General features: G+C 50.0%; 1 protein-coding gene across 2 annotated transcripts in view; it reads right to left on the reverse strand.

Moving 5' to 3' along the window:
- Positions 1 to 18,935: 18,935 nt before the first annotated feature.
- ccnd3 (cyclin D3) overlaps positions 18,936 to 23,587 on the reverse strand; it is a 196,212-nt gene continuing 191,560 nt past the window's right edge. For both annotated transcript variants that reach the window (XM_078420493.1, XM_078420492.1), the window contains one exon: positions 18,936 to 20,030. In XM_078420493.1, coding sequence (XP_078276619.1) covers positions 19,878 to 20,030 — 153 coding nt within the window. In that variant the 3' untranslated portion in view covers positions 18,936 to 19,877. The remainder of the gene's footprint in view (positions 20,031 to 23,587) is intronic.

The following is a 23,587-nucleotide window of genomic DNA, read 5'->3' on the forward strand; positions in this document are numbered from 1 at the left end:
GTACAAACTCCGTACAGACAGCGCCCGAAGTCGGGATGGAACCCGGGTCTCTGGCGCTGTGAGGCAGCAGCTCTACCCCTGCGCCACCGTGCATAACCAAACAAAGTGTAAAAGTTGATCCCTTGCATCTCTGCCTTAGAAGGCAGTGGAGGCCAATTCTCTGAATGCATTCAAGAGAGAGCTAGATAGAGCTCTTAAGGATAGCGGAGTCAGGGGGTATGGGGAGAAGGCAGGAACGGGGTACTGATTGAGAATGATCAGCCATGATCACATTGAATGGCCTCTATGGCACCTATTGTCAAACAGAATGCTGGAAATATTCTCCAAGCTGGGAATGAACTGCGAAGAGAAAGGTGACATTTCAAATTGATGACCTTTTTTGTCAGTAAAAAGTCACAAAGATTTTTTTTAAAAATCCAATTCTGATTATTGGAGACACAAGGAACTGCAGGTGCAGGTCAACAACAAAAGAAATGCACAAAGTGCTGGAGTAACCCCGGCAGCATCTCTGGAGAACGTGGGTGGGTGACGTTTCAGGAGGGGACCTTTCTGCAGACTCCGTTTTGTATTTTAATCAGCATCTGCAGTTCTGATTTCTCTTCCATGAAGTCAATGCCATTTCTACGTTGCTTCAGTAGGTGGCAGCTTCCACCTTCTTAACCTCCTCCGGGCACCCGGCTTGCTATTTAGTTAGAAAATACCAATGGGAAAAAGTGTATCCCACATTTCGCGCCTACTGCGTGAGAAGGTTTAGATGCAGATACATGTTTTAAAAAAAATGTATTCAGTAACTTTTTGCAAAAGGTTTAATGCAAATTGTAGGAAGAAACTGCAGATGCGGATTTTTAATCCGCAGATAGACACGAAATGCTGGAGCAACTCAGCATCTCTGGAGAGAAGGAATGAATGGGTGACCTCTCGGGTCGAGAGACCCTTCCTCATTCCTTCCCTCCAGAGATACTGCCCGTCCCGCTGAGTTGCTCCAGCATTCTGTGTCTACCTTTAGTGCAAATAGTCCCCTCGTTTTTGCAGCTTTGAACAAATAATTATCATTTGCAGCAATTTATTTTTTTTAAAAGCGAATGTAATTATCTCCTGTTCAGCAAGGGGAGGGTGTTTGCAGATGTTTGCAGATGTGGAAGGGGTTTAAAGAGGAAGATATGGAGTTTGAATGAAATATTCATTGTAATACTTTAAACGTTTATTTTTTGTTTAAACCAGAGCTGGGTTTTAATTAGATCTGATTTTAACCAGCACCGCGAGAGTGCGTCGTGCCGAGTGTGCCACACTCTGCAGGGGTCTGAGTGTGTAAAAGCTGCAGGTTCACTAATGGAGCCAAGACTTTATATTTTTTTGCCACATTGGACCAGTGTCAGCTTTGCTACATCGCCCGCCTTCTGCGCAGGCGCGCCCGCTGTTGCCGGGCAGATTAGCGTGTGCCGGTAACCCAGCCTGCTTCTTCCCTCTCTCCAGTTGCCGACCGGTCTGATGGATATCTTTCCCCCCCCCCCACGACAAAGAAAGCTCCTAAACCCCGCATCAAGCACCTGCAGCAAACAAATGCAGCACGCTTACACCGTGGCTGTGAATGGAAATTCATTTTGAGACTGGAATTAACAATGCATATGATATATATATATATATATCCCTTCTCTCCTGAGATGCTGCCTGACCCGCTGAGTTACTCCAGCATTTTGTGAATAAATACCTTCGATTTGTACCAGCATCTGCAGTTAGTTTCTTATACTATATATATATATATTTTTAAAAGACGTCATGCGCAGGAAGGAACTGCAGATGCTGGTTTACACCGAAGATAAGACACAGAATGCTGGAGTAACTCAGCCAGACAGGCAGCATCTCTGGAGAGAAGGAATGAGGAAGGGTCTCGGCCTGAAACGTCACCTATCCACGTTCTCCACCGATGCTGCCTGACCCGCTGAGTTACTCCAGCACTTTGTGAAACGTCACCTATCCATGTTCTCCACAGATGCTGCCTGACCCGCTGAGTTACTCCAGCATTTTGTGTCTTATCTTCTTTCTAAAGAAGGATGTTAGTTTAGTTCATGTCCTACATGTGTAGGACATTAACACTATCCTAGACATGTAGGTTGATTGGCTTGGTAAATGTAAAAATTGTCCCCAGTGTGTGTAGGATAGTGTCAGTGTGCGGGGATCGCTGGTCGGCGCGGACCCGGTGGGCCGAAGGGCCTGTTTCCGCGCTGTATCTCTAAACAATTTTATACGAAGCCGATTAACCTACAAACATGTATGTCTTTGGAGTGTGGGAGGAAACCGAAGATCTCGGAGAAAACCCACGCAGGTCACGGGGAGAACGTACAAACTCCGTACAGACAGTGCCCGTAGTCGGGATGGAACCTGAGTCTCTGGCGCTGCAAGGCAGCAGCTCTACCCGCTGCACCACCTGATTTTTATTTTAGATTTCCAGCATTTGAATTTTTCAATCTGTAATGAAATGGTTGGCGTTTATATTACAAACTATGGTGTTTCCTAGTATTGATCGGTGACGTGCCTCTTGGTCCCACTCCACAATAGTTACCTGTCTTCACCATTAAACCGCGGGTGGGGTCAAACACGTCAACTCACACGGCAGTTCAGCCCAACTTATTGAGATTAAACAACTCCACTAATAGGCACGGTGGCGCAGCGGTAGAGTTGCTGCCTCACAGCGCCGGAGACTCAGCGGGTCAGGCAGCATCTCTGGAGGAAACGAATGGGTGACATTTCGGGTCGAGACCCATCTTTTTTAAAAAGATTTTTTAGATTTTGAGATACAGCGCGGAAACAGGCCCTTCGGCCCACCGAGTCCGCGCCGCCCAGCGATCCCCGCACACTAACACTGTCCCACACACACTAGGGACAATGTTTACATTTTACCCAGCCAATTAACCTACATACCTGTACGTCTTTGGAGTGTGGGAGGAAACCGAAGGTCTCGGAGAAAACCCACGCAGGTCACGGGGAGAACGTACAAACTCCGTACAGACGGCGCCCGTAGTCAGGATCGAACCTGAGTCTCCGGCGCTGCATTCGCTGTAAGGCAGCAACTCTACCGCTGCGCCACCGTGACGTCCTCTTCAGACTGAAAGTCAGAGAAGAGGGAAACGAGAGATATAGACGGTGATGAGACGGCGCGGTGGTGCAGCGGTAAAGTTGCTGCCTCACAGCGCCAAAGACCCGGGTTCGATCCTGACTACGGGCGCTGCCTGTACGGAGTTTGTACATTTTCCCCGTGACCTGCGTGGGTTTTCTCCTGGTGCTCCGCTTTCCTCCCGCACTCCAAAGACGTGCAGGTTTGTAGGTTGCTTAATTGGCTTTGCTAAAATGACAAATTGTCTCCAGTGTGCAGGATAATGCTAGTGTGCGGGGATCGCTGGTCGGCACGGACTCGAGGGGCCGAAGGGCCTGTTTCCTACGCTGTATCTCTAAAGCAAGGCGGTGCAGTGGTAGAGTTGCTGCCTTACAGCGAATGCAGCGCCGGAGACCCGGGTTCGATCCCGACTACGGGTGCTGTCCGTACGGAGTTTGTACGTTCTCCCCGTGACCTGCGTGGGTTTTCTCCGAGATCTTCGGTTTCCTCCCAAGCTCCAAAGACGTGCAGGTTTGTAGGTTAATTGGCTTGTTAAATGTTTAAAAAAATTGTCCCTAGTGGGTGTAGGATAGTGTTAATGCGCGGGGAATGCTGGTCGGCGCGGACCCGGTGGGCCGAAGGGCCTGTTTCTGCGCTGTATCTCTAAAGCATCACCCCTGTGTGATTCCAAGACCAACTCTTATCTGCCTGCTCGTGATCCATATCCCTCCACTCCCTGCATCCACTCCCTGCATCCACCGCTGTGCCGATCCACCGCTATCGAATCTGCCTCCACCGCCACCCCAGGCAGCGTGTGCCAGCCCCCCCACCCTCCTCTGTGAGAAAGGTCGAACAGAGTATGAATAATTTCAGATAAGATTCTGAAAAATCCCTGGAGGGATTGCTAAAACATCGCAGCTGCTCAGAGAAGATACCGTTATCCAACACCTCCTCCCTCCCCGGTCAGGGTCAGGTCCATTTGCCGCCACTCGTCATCCAGATTATCATTGTCCAGACATTCAAATTCAATTAGGCCTCTCACTGTAACTTCTAACACTAAACTGTAATGAAGATAGACACCAAAGTGCCGGAGTAACTCAGCGGGTCAGGCAGCATCTCTGGAGAGAAGGAATGGGTGGCGTTTCGGGTCTTTAGACTGAGAGTCGGGGGAGAGGGAGACACAGAGATCGTAACAAATGTTTATAGATGTTTAGGCAATTATTTCAGCATGAAATAGAAATGTGTTTAACATAACCACTAGTCCCGCCCCCCTGACATCAGTCTGAAGAAGGGTCTTGACCCGAAACGTCACCCATTCCTTCTCTCCTGAGATGCTGCCTGACCCACTGAGTTACTCCAGCATTTTGTGAATAAATACCTTCGATTTGTACCAGCATCTGCAGTTATTTTCTTACACTAATAAAGCCATAAGTGAGATACTGCAACTTAGACGATCTGACGCATTGTTCTGTACCAAAAGTCTATTTTATTTTAAGGGCGCTGGAAAATGAGGAAAGATTGAAAAGACTAGGCTTGTATTCACTGGAGTTTAGAAGGATGAGAGGGGATCTTATAGAAACATATAACATTAACGAGTTAAAACGTTACTTTGGATCTGTCTTCACTGAGGAAGATACACACAATCTCCCAAATGTTCTAGGGGCCGGAGAACCTAGGGTGATGGAGGAACTGAAGGAAATCCACATTAGGCAGGAAATGGTTTTGGGTAGACTGATGGGACTGAAGGCTGATAAATCCCCAGGGCCTGATGGTCTGCATCCCAGAGTACTTAAGGAGGTGGCTCTAGAAATAGTGGAAGCATTGGAGATCATTTTTCAATGTTCTATAGATTCAGGATCAGTTCCTGTGGATTGGAGGATAGCAAATGTTATCCCTCTTTTTAAGAAAGGAGGGAGAGAGAAAACGGGTAATTATAGACCAGTTAGTCTGACATCAGTGGTGGGGAAGATGCTGGAGTCAATTATAAAAGACGAAATTGCTGAGCATTTGGATAGCAGTAACGGGATCATTCCGAGTCAGCATGGATTTACGAAGGGGAAATCACGCTTGACAAATCTACTGGAATTTTTTGTGGATGTAACTAGGAAAATTGACAGGGGAGAGTCAGTGGATGTGGTGTACCTCGACTTTCAGAAAGCCTTCGACAAGGTCCCACATAGGAGATTAGTGGGCAAAATTAGGGCACATGGTATTGGGGGTAGGGTACTGACATGGATAGAAAATTGGTTGACAGACAGAAAGCAAAGAGTGGGGATAAATGGGTCCCTTTCGGAATGGCAGGCAGTGACTAGTGGGGTACCGCAAGGCTCGGTGCTGGGACCCCAGCTATTTACGATATACATTAATGACTTAGATGAAGGGATTAAAAGTACCATTAGCAAATTTGCAGATGATACTAAGCTGGGGGGGTAGTGTGAATTGTGAGGAAGATGCAATAAGGCTGCAGGGTGACTTGGACAGGTTGTGTGAGTGGGCGGATACATGGCAGATGCAGTTTAATGTAGATAAGTGTGAGGTTATTCACTTTGGAAGTAAGAATAGAAAGGCAGATTATTATCTGAATGGTGTCAAGTTAGGAAGAGGGGATGTTCAACGAGATCTGGGTGTCCTAGTGCATCAGTCACTGAAAGGAAGCATGCAGGTACAGCAGGCAGTGAAGAAAGCCAATGGAATGTTGGCCTTCATAACAAGAGGAGTTGAGTATAGGAGCAAAGAGGTCCTTCTACAGTTGTACCGGGCCCTGGTGAGACCGCACCTGGAGTACTGTGTGCAGTTTTGGTCTCCAAATTTGAGGAAGGATATTCTTGCTATTGAGGGCGTGCAGCGTAGGTTCACTAGGTTAATTCCCGGAATGGCGGGACTGTCGTATGTTGAAAGGCCGGAGCAATTAGGCTTGTGTACACTGGAATTTAGAAGGATGAGGGGGGATCTTATTGAAACATATAAGATAATTAGGGGATTGGACACATTAGAGGCAGGAAACATGTTCCCAATGTTGGGGGAGTCCAGAACAAGGGGCCACAGTTTAAGAATAAGGGGTAGGCCATTTAGAACGGAGATGAGGAAGAACTTTTTCAGTCAGAGAGTGGTGAAGGTGTGGAATTCTCTGCCTCAGAAGGCAGTGGAGGCCAGGTCGTTGGATGCTTTCAAGAGAGAGCTGGATAGAGCTCTTAAGGATAGCGGAGTGAGGGGTATGGGGAGAAGGCAGGAACGGGGTACTGATTGAGAGTGATCAGCCATGATCGCATTGAATGGCGGTACTGGCTCGAAGGGCTGAATGGCCTACTCCTGCACCTATTGTCTATTATAAAAGGACTGGACAAGCTAGATGCAGGAAAAATGTTCCCAATGTTGGGCGAGTCCAGAACCAGGGGCCACACACAGTCTTAGAATAAAAAGGAGGCCATTTAAAACGAAGGAACTTTTTCATCCAGAGAGTTGTGGATTTGTGGAATTCTCTGCCACAGAGGGCAGTGGAGGCCAATTCACTGGATGGATTTAAGAGAGAGTTAGATAGAGCTCTTGGGGCTAGTGGGATCAAGGGATATGGGGAGAAGGCAGGCACGGGTTACTGATTGTGGATGATCAGCCATGATCACAATGAATGGCGGTGCAGGCTCGAAGGGCCGAATGGCCTCCTCCTGCACCTATTTTCTATGTCTCTATGTACGGTGTACCTGGAATTACGTCCAGCTACATCGATCTTAAGACCGTGTTGCCATTACCTTTCTGCTCGGTGAACCAGGGGTCACTTTCATGCCACAACTAGAGAACGCGGTTTCTCTTTCGAACCGAACCTCTTTCATGTTTTACGAGAAGTGGAAAATGAGCGGTGTTTCTTGTACTTGCCAACAACTATTTTGCCAAAGAATTTGACCATATTATTGTTAAGACTCGAAAGCTTCCTGCCACACCCTCCGTGGGCTGTGTGTTGTCTAAAATGGGTGGCGGTATCACACCGGGTTGTCAGTGTTCATTGTTGGGTGTACGAGAGATCGTATCAGTCCAGCTGGTGGCCAGATCATGGGAAGCCTCTCATATTTTTTTAACATCGCGGAGCTCGCAGTCTCTGGTTGAGACCGGCGTCAGGAAGCTCCAAATTATGAAAGTACTGGACAAGCTAGATGCAGGAAAAATGTTCCCAATGTTGGGGGAGTCCAGAACCAGGGGCCACACACAGTCTAAGAATAAAAGGGAGGCCATTTAAAACTGAGGTGACAAGGAACTTTTTCACCCAGAGAGTTGTGAATTTGTGGAATTCTCTGCCACAGAGGGCAGTGGAGGCCAATTCACTGATGAATTGGAGAGAGTTAGATAGAGCTCTAGGGGCTAGTGGAATCAAGGGATATGGGGAGAAGGCAGGCACGGGTTACTGATTGTGGATGATCAGCCATGATCACAATGAATGGCGGTGCTGGCTCGAAGGGCCGAATGGCCTCCCTCTGCACCTATTTTCTATGTTCGACAAGCCCTGACCCGGGGTCGATCACCCGGCGCAGGGGAGCTGAGATTCCCCCCCCCCCCCAGCCCCCTACCGATGCAGGAGCTTGATCGCCCCGACAAGGAAGGCCTGTCGCCGGCTACGGGAATCAAGATCGTCCCATCAACGAAAGGTTCGAGGCCCCCGACCGCTGGAGGACAAAGAAGGGAGAGATTGAACTTTGTTTCACCTTCCATCACAGTGAAGAATGTGGAGGAGTCACTGTGGTGGATGTTCATGTTAAAATGTATTGTGTGGGTCCTGGTGCTTTTTATTGTTATGACTGTACGGCAAATGAAGTTCCTGGTATGTTGCAAAACACACTTGGCCAATAAAGTATGATTATGATGATTATTAATGCACATCCTCCACTCAACTGTATACTTCCCAGAAAAAAATAAGCCTGCTATTATTGGGAGATGATTCAAGACCAAGACCACAGGGAATCGCAGAGTTGTAGATGTAGCCCAGACCGTCACACAGTGTACGGGTGTCAGGGGGTACGGGGAGAAGGCAGGAGAATTGGGTTGGGAGGGAGAGATAGCCCAGCAATGGTTGAATGGCAGTGCAGACTTGATGGGCCGAATGGCCTAATTCTGCTCCTATCACTTATGGGATTACAGAAGACTTCCCATCTGCGCTTCACGCTGCCTCGGGAAAGCAGCCATCATCAGACGTGTCCCACCCCAGCCATTCCTCCTTCTCTCCCCGCTCCCGCCCGGCAGAAGGTACAGAAGCTTGAAAGCGCGCACCACCAGACTCAGGAACAGCTTCTTCCCCTCTGTTATCAGGCTTCTGAACGGCCCTTCCATAAGCTAGGGTACTGTCCGATTCACCTCTACCCCATTGCGGACATTGGACTTTGTCTGTGGAACTGATGCGCTACAACGCTGAGAACTATATTCTGCACTCTGTATCTTCCCCTTTGCTCTGTCTATTGTTCTTGAGTTTGAACTGATTGTGTTTCTGTGTGGTGGACTAAGCTTCACACTGTACCTCGGTACACGTGACAATAATAAACCTGAAACCCTCTCATCATGTTGGCTTACGCTAGGCCATTACCGATTTGTAGTCAGATATTTCCACTCTTCACCTAGTTGTCAGCTGTGTCGCCCAAGTATAAGGGTGGCGTAACGGTAGAGTTGCTGCCTCACAGCGCCGGAGACCCTCGTTCTATCCCGACTACGGGCACTGTCTGTACGGAGTTTGCACCTTCTCCCCATGACCTGCGTGGGTTTCCTCCCACAATCCAAAGACGTACAGGTATGTAGATTAATCGGCTTGGTGTAAGTGTAACTTGTCCTTTGTGTGTGTGTGTGTGTGTGTGTGTGGGATAGTATTAACGTGCGGGGATCGCTGGTTGGTGTGGACTCGGTGGGCCGAAGGGCCTGTTTCCGCGCTGTATCTCTAAACTAAACAAAGAAAAAAAAACACACACACAAAAATTGCAGTTGACAATCTCCCTTTAGTAAAATGAAATAAAATGGATGTTTATTCAAAATTCATTACAATAGTTCAACTTAATACTGCATTAAACAGCCAGAGTATATATCACTGTTTGCTGATTTTTTTTTCGTAACTACTTTTGCAAGTTATCCTAGAATGGTGACACAAACCTTATAACACATCCTATGCTACACGTTTTGTGACTTTCCCTCTTTGCAGGCCTGAATGAACTGGTTTCCTGAATGCCGACCACTCCTCATTGTAGTATTAGCTCTCCTCTTGAGTCTGAGGCTCAGCTTTGAGCATTTAACCTGGAAGTGGACAGGCTTGGTTCTTCATTAACGTGACCGTACCAGCGGATAACAGCAACGACAAGGCAGCGATAAGGTATACTCTTCCAAATCTCACCCGCCCCCGCCAAACCCATCCCCAGCGACCATTCTCCCTCCCACCTCCTCTTCCCCTCCACCAACCTCCCTCCCACTGACCGCGTGTCTTTGCATCAGTGTAAGCCTGCGATATTTAACGCACGTTGGCTATCCTCCACTCACTGCCTGTTTCCCAGAAGAAATGAGCCTGCTATAAATGAGCCTGCTATGGAGAAGTTGCTTCGGTTCCTGTTTGAGAGTTTGAACTCTGCCTAAGACCGCGATAAATTGCAGCAAGGTGTGTTGTGAATGTGGCCCAGTCCATCACACAGACCAGACTGGGGTTAGTTTAACTTCCTTTAGATACTGCGCAGAAACAGGCCCTTCAGACCAGCCCAGTCCACACCGACCAGCGATCCCCATTCATTTGCACAATCCTACCCGCACCAGGGACAATTTACAGAGGATCAATTAACCTACAATCCTGCACGTCTTGGGGATGTGGGAGGAAACCGGAGCACCTGGAGAAAACCCACGGGGAGAACGTGCAAATCCCGTAGAGACGGCGCCCCTGGCCGGGATGGAAGCCGGGTCTCTGGCGCTGTGAGGGTCTGCATTTGAACATAGGCGTTGTGACGTGGGTAGCCCGAGTGCTTGCGGGCTGGGGCGTTATCAACGTTCCGCACACACAGCTCAATAACTGCTGCATCGTCCACATCGCACTGCATGCAAATATCGCAGAGTAAGCTCTCTCTCTTAACAGGCTCATAATTTCCAAAAAAACAGAGATCAAAGCTAAACAAATGATGCGTTCCAGAAATAAATTCTGTTCCGTACAACCTCCAATGCAGGGCAACGAACGTGAACAAACCTCTTGGCTCATGCACACCTCTGCACAAAAGGCCAGGTGAGAGTGTAGCTGGGACATACATGTTGGTTGGTACGGCCAAGTCGGGCCGAAGCGCCTGTTTCCACACTATGACGTTAATCGTAAAACCCATCTGCTCAAGAGCAGCTTTCAGGACCACATATCTCTTAAACTGCTTCCAACAACTAATCTTTGTAACCTGCCCCAACTTTACACACACACACACACTCTCACTCAAAAGTCACACTTAAGAAAGTCCGAGCTCCAAGAATAAAAAGAAAATTGTTATAATGTCAAAACACTCTGTTAGATTCAAGGTTCCTCAGTTCAGAAGGCCCTAATTCCAAAACATTTAATGCTCAATAAAAGATCCAAAAGATAAAATAAAAATGATGCAACAAACTACCAATGCTACGGGACAGAGGCCATGTGGTCTATCGTCCATCTAACGCATTTACTACTTAACAACAGTGTCCAGAGTAAGAACCTCCGGAGATATGATGTGACTGCAATTTTTAAAACTAAGGATAAAGCAACTGTCCTGAGATAACTGCACACACGCGCACACACAAACGCAAGCACACACACACACACAAAAACATGCACGCACGCACACACACATACATCAATATACAACTGGGTAATGTTAAAGGTACAAAGTTGTTTGAACGCGGCAAGGCCTCTATATAAGATACGCTGCTCCCTCTGGATTGTGGAGCAAACGTGAGCAACAACATTATGGTAATTTCCTTTTGTAAAGTATAAGAGAGACGCGGATGTCGCTGGACGAGAGCTGAAGTGTCTTGGCGAGTCGTTACTCTCCCGCCACACTGGTCCCTGGGCTCCGTGCCCGTTACTCAGCGCCCGTAACTAGACGCGGGGAGAAGGCAGGCGCCAGTGACTGCTTGCGCCTCTGACTTCACCCCGCTCCCCTGGGCGAGACGTGCGCACATGGCAACGGCCAAACCCCTCGTGAAAACATCGCAGAGATTCCGACTGGTTGAGTTGGAAACTTTGCGAAATCCCCGGTCAGTCCTGGTCCTGGTCAGTTGAAAGCCCGCCCCCCCTCCCCACCCCACCCCCTGCCTTAACAACTAGGGTCGCCAACTGTCCCGTATTAGCCGGGACATCCCGTGTTTTGGGGGTAAATTAGTTCGTCCCATACGGGACCTGCGCCTTGTCCCCGTATTAGTAGAGTTGCCAACTTCCTCGCTCCCAAATACGGGACAAAGGGTGACGTCACCGCCCCGCGCCCCACGTGACCTCACCCAGCCAGCGGCCACGTGCTCCCGCTCCACCGATGGCTGTCACCGCCCCGCGCCCCACGTGACCTCACCCAGCCAGCGGCCGCGTGCTCCCGCTCCACCAATGGCTGCCGCAACCATTGGTGGAGCGGGAGCACGCGGCCGCTGGCTGGGTGAGGTCACGTGGGGCGCGAGGCGGTGACGTCACCCTTTGCCCCGAATTTGGGAGCGAGTTTAGAGATACAGCGCGGAAACGGGCCCTTTCGGCCCACCGGGTCCGCGCCGACCAGCGATCCCCGCGCACTAACGCTATCCCACGCCCGCCGGCCATTTACACCAAGCCAATTTACCTACAAACCTGCACGTCTTTGGAGCGCGGGGGGGGGGGAAACCGGAGATCACGGGAAAACCCACGGGGAGAACATACAAACTCCGTCCACACAGCGCCCGGCAGTTGGGATGGAACCCGGGTCTCCGGCGCTGCGAGGCAGCGAGGGACGATCACGCCCCCTTCATTTCCCCCGCGCAAATAAACCTACCTACGAAACGCAAACAATACGAATAGCAGCAACGTTCATTACACGATACTTCTCGAGGATAAACTCTACACCATCAGCTTCTTTTAGCAGCGCAAATAAAAATTAAATAAAAAATACACATCCGACACCTTTTTCGTTTTGTCGGTGGATACGGGCAAGGCTGCACTCCGGCCTAGCGGGCAGCGGACATCCTGCTCCATCAGAGACCGCAGCGGCGCGCCGAACACGGGTCTGCGCCGACCGACCGACACGTCTCCTCACCACGCCCCCACCCCCACCGCCACTCTTCAAGGCCACACAGTTTCACGCCCGGACAACATTCGCTAACGAGCACGTAAGAGCCGAGAAGCAAATGATTACATTTACTAAATGCATCTCGATCGAGAGGAATAATTTTTTTTTTTTTTTGTAACAGATTTTCTGGCAGCCTCCTTTAATCCGGACGAAATCACGAAATCCCCCCTGGAAGTCCCGTCCCGTCCCCTCCCTCCCCCACCGACAATGTGGCCCCCGGGCCGGGTGAGCCGGCGGATCATCACCTCGCCGGGACTTCCGCGGCCGATCGGCGGGTGGAACCGGCCCCTCTGCAGCCCGGGATCGGGAACTCCGAACACCCCCTCCCGGATCCGTTCCCGTTGCCAACAGTATCTGGGAGGCTGTGACCTCTGTTGTTGGAACACGGATAATCCGGCTTAGCTCTGGAACCGAGGGTATGGCGATCACATTGATAGTGGACCCACCCGTGTAAAGGCCGTGTGTGGACTCCTCAACCCAGCTTTGGCTGCAGGGCGGAAAAGAAGGAGATCGCCTGCAATCGGCAAGTTCAAACGCAGCGCAAAATATTCCGCTCATTCCCTCAGCTTCCCCCGCCCTCGGCACTGAGAGAACGGCCATCTCTCGGTTCCAGAAATGTTCCAAAGCCGTGCCTGATCACATAGCCGACTGATTAGACGAATATTATACGAAATACGAGTCACAGCGGCCAATAGACAACAGACACAGACTGGAGAGAGACACACACACACACAGAGTGCTGGAGTAACTCAGCGGGTCTGGCAGCATCTGTGGAGAACATGGATAGGTGACGTTTCACAGAGTGCTGGAGTAACTCAGCGGGTCAGGCAGCATCAGTGGAGAACATGGATAGGTGACGTTTCACAGAGTGCTGGAGTAACTCAGTGGGTCTGGCAGCATCTGTGGAGAACATGGATAGGTGACGTTTCAGAGTGCTGGAGTAACTCAGCGGGTCAGGCAGCATCTGTGGAGAACATTGGATAGGCGACGTTTCGGGTCAGGACCCTTCATCAGGCTGAACGGATTCGAGTTCCTCCAGCGTTTTGTCTTTTTTTTTGTCAACCAGCATCTGCAGTTCCTTGTTTCTCCACCTATCACCCGCCAGGCTTTGTCCCACCGCCCACTCTTCTCTTTCACGGTGTTTATCCCCCTACTACAATCCCAACCACAAATGTCCATTCCCTCCACAGATGCTGCCTGACCCACTGAGTTACTCCAGCATTTTGTGTTTAGCTCTTTCCTCGGTAAATCAGGCTCACCGAGTCCGCGCCGACCAGCGATCCCCGTGCACTGACACTATCCAACACACACGAAGGACAATTTTACATTCATACCAAGCCAATTAGCCTACAAATCCGCACGTCTTTGGAGTGGGGGTGGAAACCGGAGCACCCGGAGAAAACCCACGCAGGTCACGGGGAGAACGTACAAACTCCATACAGACGGCGCCCGTAGTCGGGATGGAACCCGGGTCTCTGGCGCTGTGAGGCAGCAATTCTACCGCTGCGCCACCATCTCACCTAGCTGTGCACTTAAAAAGGCAAAACTGTAATATTGTCAACAATAAACAAATCAAATACAGATCAGAATCGCATAGCTGCTGATTTAAGGCTATAAGTTAAAATATAAAGCACGGATTCTGACCCGAAACGTCACCTATCCAACATCCCCCAGAGATGCTGCCTGACCCGCTGAGTTACCCCAGCATTTTGTGTCTATCTTTGGTACAAACCAGCACCTGCAGCTCCTTGTTTCTACATGTATCAATGTTGTACTGGAGTCTGACAACATCTATAGGTTGATTATCACTGCATTTACCCCGTAATAGAATACTTTGAAAATCTCACAGTTTAGTTTAGTGATACAGTGCGGAAACAGGCCCTTCGGCCCACCGAGTCTGCGCCGACCAGCGATCCCCGCACACTAACACTATCCTACACACACACTAGGGACAATTTACGTTTACGCCAAAGCCAATTAGCCTACAAACTTGCACGTCTTTGGAGTGTGGGGGGAAACCGGAGCACCCGGAGAAAACCCACGCGGGTCAGGGGGAGAACGTGCAAACTCCGGACAGACAGCGCCCGTAGTCGGGATGGAACCCGGGTCTCCGGCGCTGTGAGGCAGCAACTCTACCGCTGCGCCACCGTGCTGCCCTAAAGGGGAGATCTACCGGCCGGAAATCTTGCAGAAGATGTTTAAAAATGAAATGAAAATTAATCTGTGAAAGATGGCCACATATTGCAAAACACAAACTGCTTGAGGAGGAAAGTTAACTTTCAGCCAACAGTGCAGGAACATGCACAGCAATGTGAGACGTTTGTAGGAAAAAAACTGCAGAGGCTAGTTAAAATCGGAGGTAGACACAAAATGCTGGAGTAACTCAGTGGGTCGGGCAGCATCTGTGGAGAACATGGATAGGTGACGTTTCGGGTAGGGACCCTTCTTCACACTGATTGTGGTGGGGTGGGACCAAATGAGGACAAATTGGGCCAGCCCAGTATGATAACTTGGTCGGAATGGAGGATTTGGGCCGAAGGGCTTGTTTCCATACTGTTCAACTTTGAGACCCTATATCAGTCTGGAGAAGGGTCCAGACCCGGAACTTCACCTATCCATGTTCTCCACAGATGCTGCCTGACCCACTGAGTTACTCCAGCACTCTGTGAAACGTCACCTATCCATGTTCTCCAGAGATGATGCTGGGGTAACTCAGCACTCTGAGTTACTCCAGCACTCTGTGAAACGTCACCTATCCATGTTCTCCACAGATGCTGCCTGACCCGCTGAGTTACTCCAGCACTCTGTGTCTTTTGCTGTCTTAAATTCAGCCGGGAGCAGGGCATTTTAAGGTACCAACTCCACAAACTATACAGACGTTTCCCAATAATGATGAACCATCCAAGACACTATGATGGTCAGGGATCAAACACAGACTTCTGGATTCCAAGTTTAGATCGGAGGTTTCTTGTGGGATGTGATTTACAGGAATGAAAACGTTCTCCCTGATGACGTGTTAAATCGCGAGCCTGCTTCAATGGGGCAGCCAGCCCAACAACTCCAACTTTCTCTACCCCTCCCTGTCCCAGAACAAACTAAAAATAATTTGTTTTTAATTATTAGCCGAGCAGAAACATTAGATCACGAGAAGAACACAAATAAAATGGGTAGAATTCTATTGGGTGGCGCAGCAGTAGAGTTTCTGCGTCACAGCGCCAGAGACCCGGGATCGATCCTGATTACGGGTGCTGTCTGTACGGAGTTTGCACGTTCTCCCCGTGACCTGCGTGGGTTTTCTCCGGGAGCTCCGGTTTCCTCCCACATCCCCAAGAAGTGCCAGATTGCAGGTTAATTGATCCTCTGTAAATTGTCCCTGGTGTGCGGGATGGACGGACAATCGCTGGTCGGCACGGACCCGATGGGCCGAAGGGCCTGTTTCAACGCTGCATCTCTAAACCAAACTAAAGACAGTGGTGGAGAGAGGCAATAGCTTCATTAAAATCAAGGAAAGCATTTGATGAGAGAGGAGGGTGGGACATTCAGAAAAGACGTAAGTAGCGGAAAATATAACATTTAAAAAACATTTGGGCAGGACAGAAAAGGTTTAGAGGGATATGGGCCAAACGCGGGCAGGTGGGACTAGTGTAGATGTGGCATATTGGTCGGGGTGGGCAGGTTGAGCCGAAGGGCGTTTTCACACTGTACGAGTCTAACATGTTTCTCTGCAGAGTGCTGGGTGTTTGAGGAGATGGTGGAAACAGATACAACAGGGATGCTTCATGGGTAGAGACTAGTGTAGCTGGGACATGTTGGCCGGTTTGGGCAAGTTGGGCCGAAGGGCCTGTTTCCACCCTGTATCGCTGTATGACTCCAAGCCAATTAACCTCCAAACCTGCACGTCTTTGGAGTGTGGGAGGAAACCGAAGATCTCGGAGAAAACCCACGCAGGTCACGGGGAGAACGTACAAACTCCGTACAGACGGCGCCCGTGGTCGGGATCGAATGACTCTTCGGTAATAGGACAGGTGTGGGAATGGGTGCGATAGAAATCATGAGCCGGCAGATCAGAATCATCGTATCATCACGGATGGCACGGGAACGATGGGCCGAAGGGCCTGATCCTGTGCTGTAGGGTCTAGAGTGGCCCTGGCTTTGGTGTTGAAGATACCTGGGAGCGCTGTGACACCCTTAGCCACCCCCTTCACTCACACCCTCTCCCATTCCCGCCCCACCCGCCTTCCATACTTGCTCTCCGCATTCCTCCTTAAGTAGGAAACGCCGGAGGAGAAGGTGGACCCAGTGTGGCCCCACGGCTGAAACAGCCATGTCCCTAAACACGCGTGCCCTGTAAGATTTTGTTTCACCCAGTGAGTTGTGAATCTGTGGAATTCTCTGCCACAGAGGGCAGTGGAGGCCGATTCACTGGATGTTTTCAAGAGAGTTGCTCTTGGGGCTAACGGAATCAAGGGGTATGGGGAGAAAGCAGGAACGGGGTACTGATTGTGGATGATCAGCCATGATCACATTGAATGGCGGTACTAACTCGAAGGGCTGAATGGCCTCCTCCTGCACCTATTTTCTATTTTTCTTCAACAGCTCACAAATCCTAAGCCTTTTTTTGTATTTTTTTCTTAAATTCGGAGCAGGCACAGCAGGTCACTCCTGGGACAGTGGACAGAACGTTCCGGAGGAGTGTGGACAACATCCCATCGAACAAAACGAAGCAACCAGGGTGGTCAGTAGAACGAAGGCACAAGGGTACGGGGAGAAGGCAGGAAAATGGGACGGAGGAGGAAAAGATTGATCAGCCATGATAGAAAAAACAGAACAGACTCGATGGGCCGAATGGCCCCATTCTGCTCCTAATAAGTCTTAGGATCTCATGAACTACAGATGCTGGTTTACCAAAACAAAACAAAAAAGACACAAAGTGCTGGAGCAACTCAGCGGGTCAGGGCCGCCCGCGGCCTGCAGGGGGAGCCGCTGAGCCGGCGCCTGCTCGTCCCCCGAAGACCGAGATGGTGGTGAAGACAGGGGCGAAGAGTGAGGCCGGAGGAGAGGAATGGAGAGGGAACCGGGGTCTGGCCCACCGCAGCCTGGGGCTCGCCTGGACCGGGCCCAGCAGCAGCCTGGGGCACGCCTGGACCGGGCCCAGCAACAGCCTGGGGCACGCCTGGACCGGGCCCAGCAGCAGCCTGGGGTTCGCCTGGACCGGGCCCAGCAGCAGCCTGGGGTTCGCCTGGACCGGGCCCAGCAACAGCCTGGGGTTCGCCTGGACCGGGCCCAGCAACAGCCTGGGGTTCGCCTGGACCGGGCCCTGCAGCAGCCTGGGGCTCGCCTGGACCGGGCCCTGCAGCAGCCTGGGGCTTGCCTGGACCGGGCCCCGCTCATAACAACTGGAGCACAGACTGGACTCCGAAAATGGAGCCAATACCTGGTGCCTCTTGCATGCGGGGTTGGTGTACGTATTTGTGCGCTCGAAATGTCACCTATCCATGTTCTCCAGAGATGCTGCCTGACCCGCTGAGTTACTCCAGCACTCTGTGAAACGTCACCTATCCATGTTCTCCACAGATGCTGCCTGACCCGCTGAGTTACTACAGCACTCTGTGAAACGTCACCTATCCATGTTCTCCACAGATGCTGCCTGACCTGCTGAGTTACTCCAGCACTTGGAAGTTCCTACAACTTTGAGTTACTCCAAGACCAACAGATAAATGCCAAACTTTATAAAATCCACACTGAACGTTCCCAACATCATCCAATCCATTTTCCTTGCTTACAGGTGAGGATTTGAGGAAGTAATTAAATATACTGTATTAGCTTAAAGCAGATGACATTTTATTCTGACATGTCTGAAGGAACTTCAGATACTGGTTTAAACCGAAGGTAGACACAAAAAGCCAGAGTAACTCGGTGGGACAGCCAGCATCTCTGGAGAGAAGGAATGGGTGACGTTTCGGGCCGAGACCCCTCTTCGGACTGAGAGTCAGGGTAGAGGGAGACATGGAGATACAGAAGGGTAAGGTGTGAAAACGACAGATCAAAGGGGATGACGATCAAGGATATGTAGAACGATACATAGTCTAACATTTGGGAAAGCAGTAATCGAGTACATTTGTGGGCATTTAAACGGGGATGTAGCAATCTATAAACTTCGAGCTGCGATCTTCTAGTCAGTTTACACCACTACAACCTGGTTGCTACATTTCCCATTTTGTTATAGCCCTCTTAAATATTATGTACAAATCGAACTTGTATATCGGTGTGCAAAACAAATCGATGCCTGAAAATCGGTACTTCTCAAATATTTCGTGCTTAAGAGAACCCATCTCTGACAATCGAAATAGCAGAACTAATCTGTTTATTATATAGCAGGCAGATACAAAATGCTGGAGTAACTCAGCGGGTCAGGCAGCATCTCTGGAGAGAAGGAATGGGTGACGTTTCGGGTCGAGACCCTTCTTCATTCAGACTGATGTCAGGGGAGGGGGCGGGACAAATGTCCCGAAACGTCACCCATTCCTTCTCTCTCCAGAGATGCTGCCTGTCCCGCTGAGTTACTCCAGCATTTTGTGTCTACCATCGATTTAAACCAGCATCTGCAGTTTTTTCCCCTGTATATTATATAGTTATATTCTCGTACATCAGTGTGCAAAATAGTTGCAATCTGTTACTTGGGAACATCTTAACTCAGGAAATGGAGAAACAAGCAACTGCAGATGCTGATTTACCACCCACCGAAAGGAAAAAAAGACACAAAGTGCTGGAGTGACTCAACGTGAATGGGGACTGATGAAGGGTGAAACGCCAACTATCCACGTTCTCCAGGGATGCTGCCTGACCTGCTGAGTTACTCCAGCACTTGTATTAAAATGTCCCATTTATCAGAGTGTCTCAATTAAGCAAACTACGAATACTGATTTAAACAGGCAGGGGGAATCAGACGATGGGAAATAATCTCTTTGTTGCTTCTGGGGTTTTTTTTTGTGCAAGGCTTATATCCTTAGAATAGTTTTTTTTTAAAATTGCAAGACAGTTTTGGTTCGATGAGACAATCTTTGTGCATTGCTTGGACATCCTGCATGAGTGAAGTGCCGGACATTATCAAATCGCTACTGGATAAGAGGAAAGAGTTGGCAAGCAGCCACATAGATTGGGGTTGAGGGGGGGGGGAGAATGTGTTTGACGGATTATCCCAACACGCCAACTACACGCGTGTGGGCAGCAGAATGGCAACGTGCTAGCTTCCTTCTGCATAAACATCTCTCGCGCGCACACGTACGTGCACACTCACAGTCACATGGATTCAGAGTTCATAGATGATTAATATCCCACTGCATCGCGCTCTCCACAATCGGCCGCCAGCTTTCGTTTCCGTTTGGAGTCCGTGCCAGCGCTTCCGCCCCTCGTGCACCAAAGAAATGTAAAGATATCGTCGGTTGGAAATTAAGGACTAACAAGCGAAGCCACGCTGCTGCCCGCCCCCGTGGGCAGACGGGAACGCGGGGCGAGCGGCCGATGCATCACAGGTTGACGTCCCGCACGTCTGTAGGGGTGCTGGTCAGGTCGGGCTCACGCACTGTCTTTGACATGGCTTGGCTCTGCTGCTGCTGCGACTGTTTTAAACTCTCTGTCAGAGCGGCCTCGATCTGTTCCTGACAAGCCTTCAGGCAGTCCTAGGGAGGGGGTTAGGGTTAGGGTTAGAAGAGAATACCCGCGTTAGTTTTAAGAAGGAAAAAAGAACTGCAGATGCTGGTTTAAATCGAAGGTAGACACTCAGTAACTCAGCGGGTCAGGCAGCATCTCGGGAGAGAAGGAATGGCTGACCTTTCGGGACATTTGTCCCGCCCCCTCCCCTGACATCAGTCTGAAGAAGGGTCTAGACCCGAAACATCACCCATTCCTTCTCCCCATAGACGCTGCCTGACGTGCTGAGTTACTCCAGCATTTTGTGTCAATCCTCTGGATAATTAATCATTGTTTTAAACCTTCCATGTCTTTTGTGTGGTTGGAACTATAAACTACCCTGTTCATGGCTGAGTTTAAGACAGCAAAAGGCACAAAGTCATGGAGTAACACAGCCCACCACGTCTGCACCGACCAGCGATCCCCACACATTAGCACCACCCTACACACACTAGGGACAAGTTACAATTTTACCAAAGCCAATTAACCTACAAATCTGTCCGCCTTTGGAGTGTGGGAGGAAACCGGAGCACCCGGAGAAAACCCACGCAGCTCACGGGGAGAACGTACAAACTCCGCATAGACAGAGCCCGTAGTCAGAATCGAACCCGGATCTCTGGCGCTGTGAGGCAGCAACTCTACCACTGCTCCACCAAACGTCTATGAAAAGCACAAAGAATGTTTAGAGACACAGCGTGGAAACAGGCCCCTTCGGCCCACCGGGTCCGCGCCGACCAGCGATCCCCGCACACTAACACTATCCCACACCCACCAGGGACAATTTTGCTTTTTAAACATTTACCAAGCCAATTAACCTACATCTGCTGCTGGGAATTTGAAATTAAATCTGATTTCTGTAAATTTGTCAGCAGGTGAGGCAGCATCTGTGAGGAAAGAAGCAAACAGTTAAAAGTATCAGGTGAGTGGCTGTTTAGAGATACAGCAGGGAATCAGGCCCTTCAGCCCGCCGATCGCCCGTCCACACACCAGTTCTACGTTTTCCCACTTCCTCATCCACTCCCTGCGCACTTGGGGGCAATGTACAGAGCCCCCACAAACCTCTACGTCTTTGGAGTGGGGGAGGAAACCGGAGCGCCCGGAGAAAGCCCACCCATGCGGTCACGGAGAGAACGTGCAAACTCCACACGGAGATATAACGTCCCAGGTCTGGATCCAACCAGGGTCTCTGGTGCTGAGAGGAAGTAAATAATGATCAATAATAATTATTAATGGAAGTAAGTGAGATTGTGGACCAGAGAGTTCAGGGTGTCAGTGGCCCTGAATCCACACACTGATCTGCCGAGTTCCTCCAGCGCTCTGTACAACTGGCTCACGGCACGTTGACAAGGATGTATTTACGGCACAGTTCACAAGTTCATGACTCGTGGCTGCAGAATTAGGCCATTCGGCCCATCAAGTCTACTCCGCCATTCAATCGTGGCTGATCTATCTCTCCCTCCTAACCCCATTCTCCTGCCTTCTCCCCATAACCTCTGACACCCGGACTAATCGAAAATCTATCTATCTCTGCCGGGCGCCAGGGGTTACGGGGAGAAGGCAGGAGAGTGGGGTTAGGAGGGAGAGATAGATCAGCCGTGACTGAATGGCGGGGTAGACTTGAAGGGCCGAATGGCCTAATTCTACTCCTATCTCTTATGACCTTGTGAACCACTGACTTGGCCTCCACGGCTGTCTGTGGCAATGAATTGCACAGAGTCACCACCCTCTGACTAAAGAAATCCCTCATCATCCTGTTTCTAAAGGAACGGACCTTTTATTGTGAGAACAGGCCCTTCGGCCCAGAATATCCTTGCTAAACATGACGCCAAGTCTAAACTAATCACTGCCCGCACGAGATCCAAATCCCTCCATTCCCTGCATATCCATGTCCCTGTCTAAAACGCCACTATCGTATCTGCCTCCACCATCACCCCTGGCAGCACTTTCCAGGCCCCCACCACCCTCTGTGTAAACAAACCTGCCCCACCCGTCTTTGTAAGAAAATAACTGCAGATACTGGTACAAATCGAAGGTACTTATTCACAAAATGCTGGAGAAACTCAGCAGGTCAGGCAGCATCTCAGGAGTTTTTCAGTCAGAGAGTTGTGAATCTGTGGAATTCTCAGCCTCAGAAGGCAGTGGAGGCCAATTCTCTGAATGCATTCAAGAGAGAGCTGGATACAGCTCTTAAGGATAGCGGAGTCAGGGGGTATGGGGAGAAGGCAGGAACGGGGTACTGATTGAGAATGATCAGCCATGATCACATTGAATGGCGGTGCTGGCTCGAACGGCCGAATGACCTCCTCCTGCACCTATTGTCTATTGAGAAGGAATGGGTGACGTTTCGGTCGAGACCCTTCTTGAGTCGACTTGATGGGCCGAATGGCCTAATTTTACTCCTATCATTTATGACCTTATGACATCTCCCACTCTCCGGCTGAAGAGATTTCTCATCTCATAGAAAATAGGTGCAGGAGTAGGACATTCAGCCCTTCGAGCCAGCACCGCCATTCAATATGATCATGCCTGTTCATCCAAATTCAGTACCCCGTTCCTGCTTTCTCCCCATATTCCATTCACTGGAATTGAGAAGGACGAGAGGGGATCTTATGGAAACATATTAAAAAATTTCAAAGGATTGGACAGGTTAGATGCAGGAAAAATGTTCCTGATGTTGGGGGAGTCCAGAACCAGGGGTCACAGTTTAAGAATAAGGGGTCGGCCATTTAGGACTGAGATGAGGAAGAACCTTTCCACCCAGAGAGTTGTGAATCTGTGGAATTCTCTGCCACAGAAGGCAGCGGAGGCCGATTCACTGGATGTTTTCAAGAGAGATTTAAATATACCTCTTAGGGCTAACGGAATCAAGGGGACGGGGAGAAGGCAGGAATGGGGTACTGATGGTGGGTGATCAGTCATGATCACATTGAAGGGTAGTGCTAGCTCGAAGGGCCGAATGGCCTCCTCCTGCACCTATTTTTCTGTTTCCGTGCTTCCGTTAGCCCGAAGAGCTGTATCTAAGTTTCTCTTGAAGCCCTGTGATTGGGTGGTGTGCGTGCTGGGTGAGTGTGCTTCCCCTGGTATTGCCCAGTGTAGGTGGTGTGTCCAGGCCCAGCTACAAATTACACGCTTGGCTGCCTACCCAGTGAACGAGCTGCCCAACCACACATTTCCTCTGCTCGCTTATTTTCTTTTTACAAGGAAGCGTCTTAAACCGTCTTTTTGTTTCTGCACGGTGACGATTCTCACAGTCCGTCGACTGCAAAGACACATTCTCAGAAAAGGTGACTGAACTAACGCCGTTTCCCCAGTCCGCGTCGGTCTCGGCACCGCCCGAGTGAATCACTCACCACCTTTCCGAGCAACACGCATAACGTCTATAATGAGGAGGCGGCTGGAGAGGTCGCGGCGTAACCCTGACCTTTCCAGTTCACCTGACCCGTTTAGTTTGTTGTCAGGTGTACCGGGGAACAGCGAGGAGTTTTTGTTGCGTGCTATCCAGCCGGAGGAAAGAACATACACTGGAATTTAGAAGGATGAGAGGAGA

Source organism: Rhinoraja longicauda, chromosome 24 (assembly GCF_053455715.1).
Source record: "Rhinoraja longicauda isolate Sanriku21f chromosome 24, sRhiLon1.1, whole genome shotgun sequence".
Lineage (NCBI taxonomy): Eukaryota > Metazoa > Chordata > Chondrichthyes > Rajiformes > Arhynchobatidae > Rhinoraja > Rhinoraja longicauda.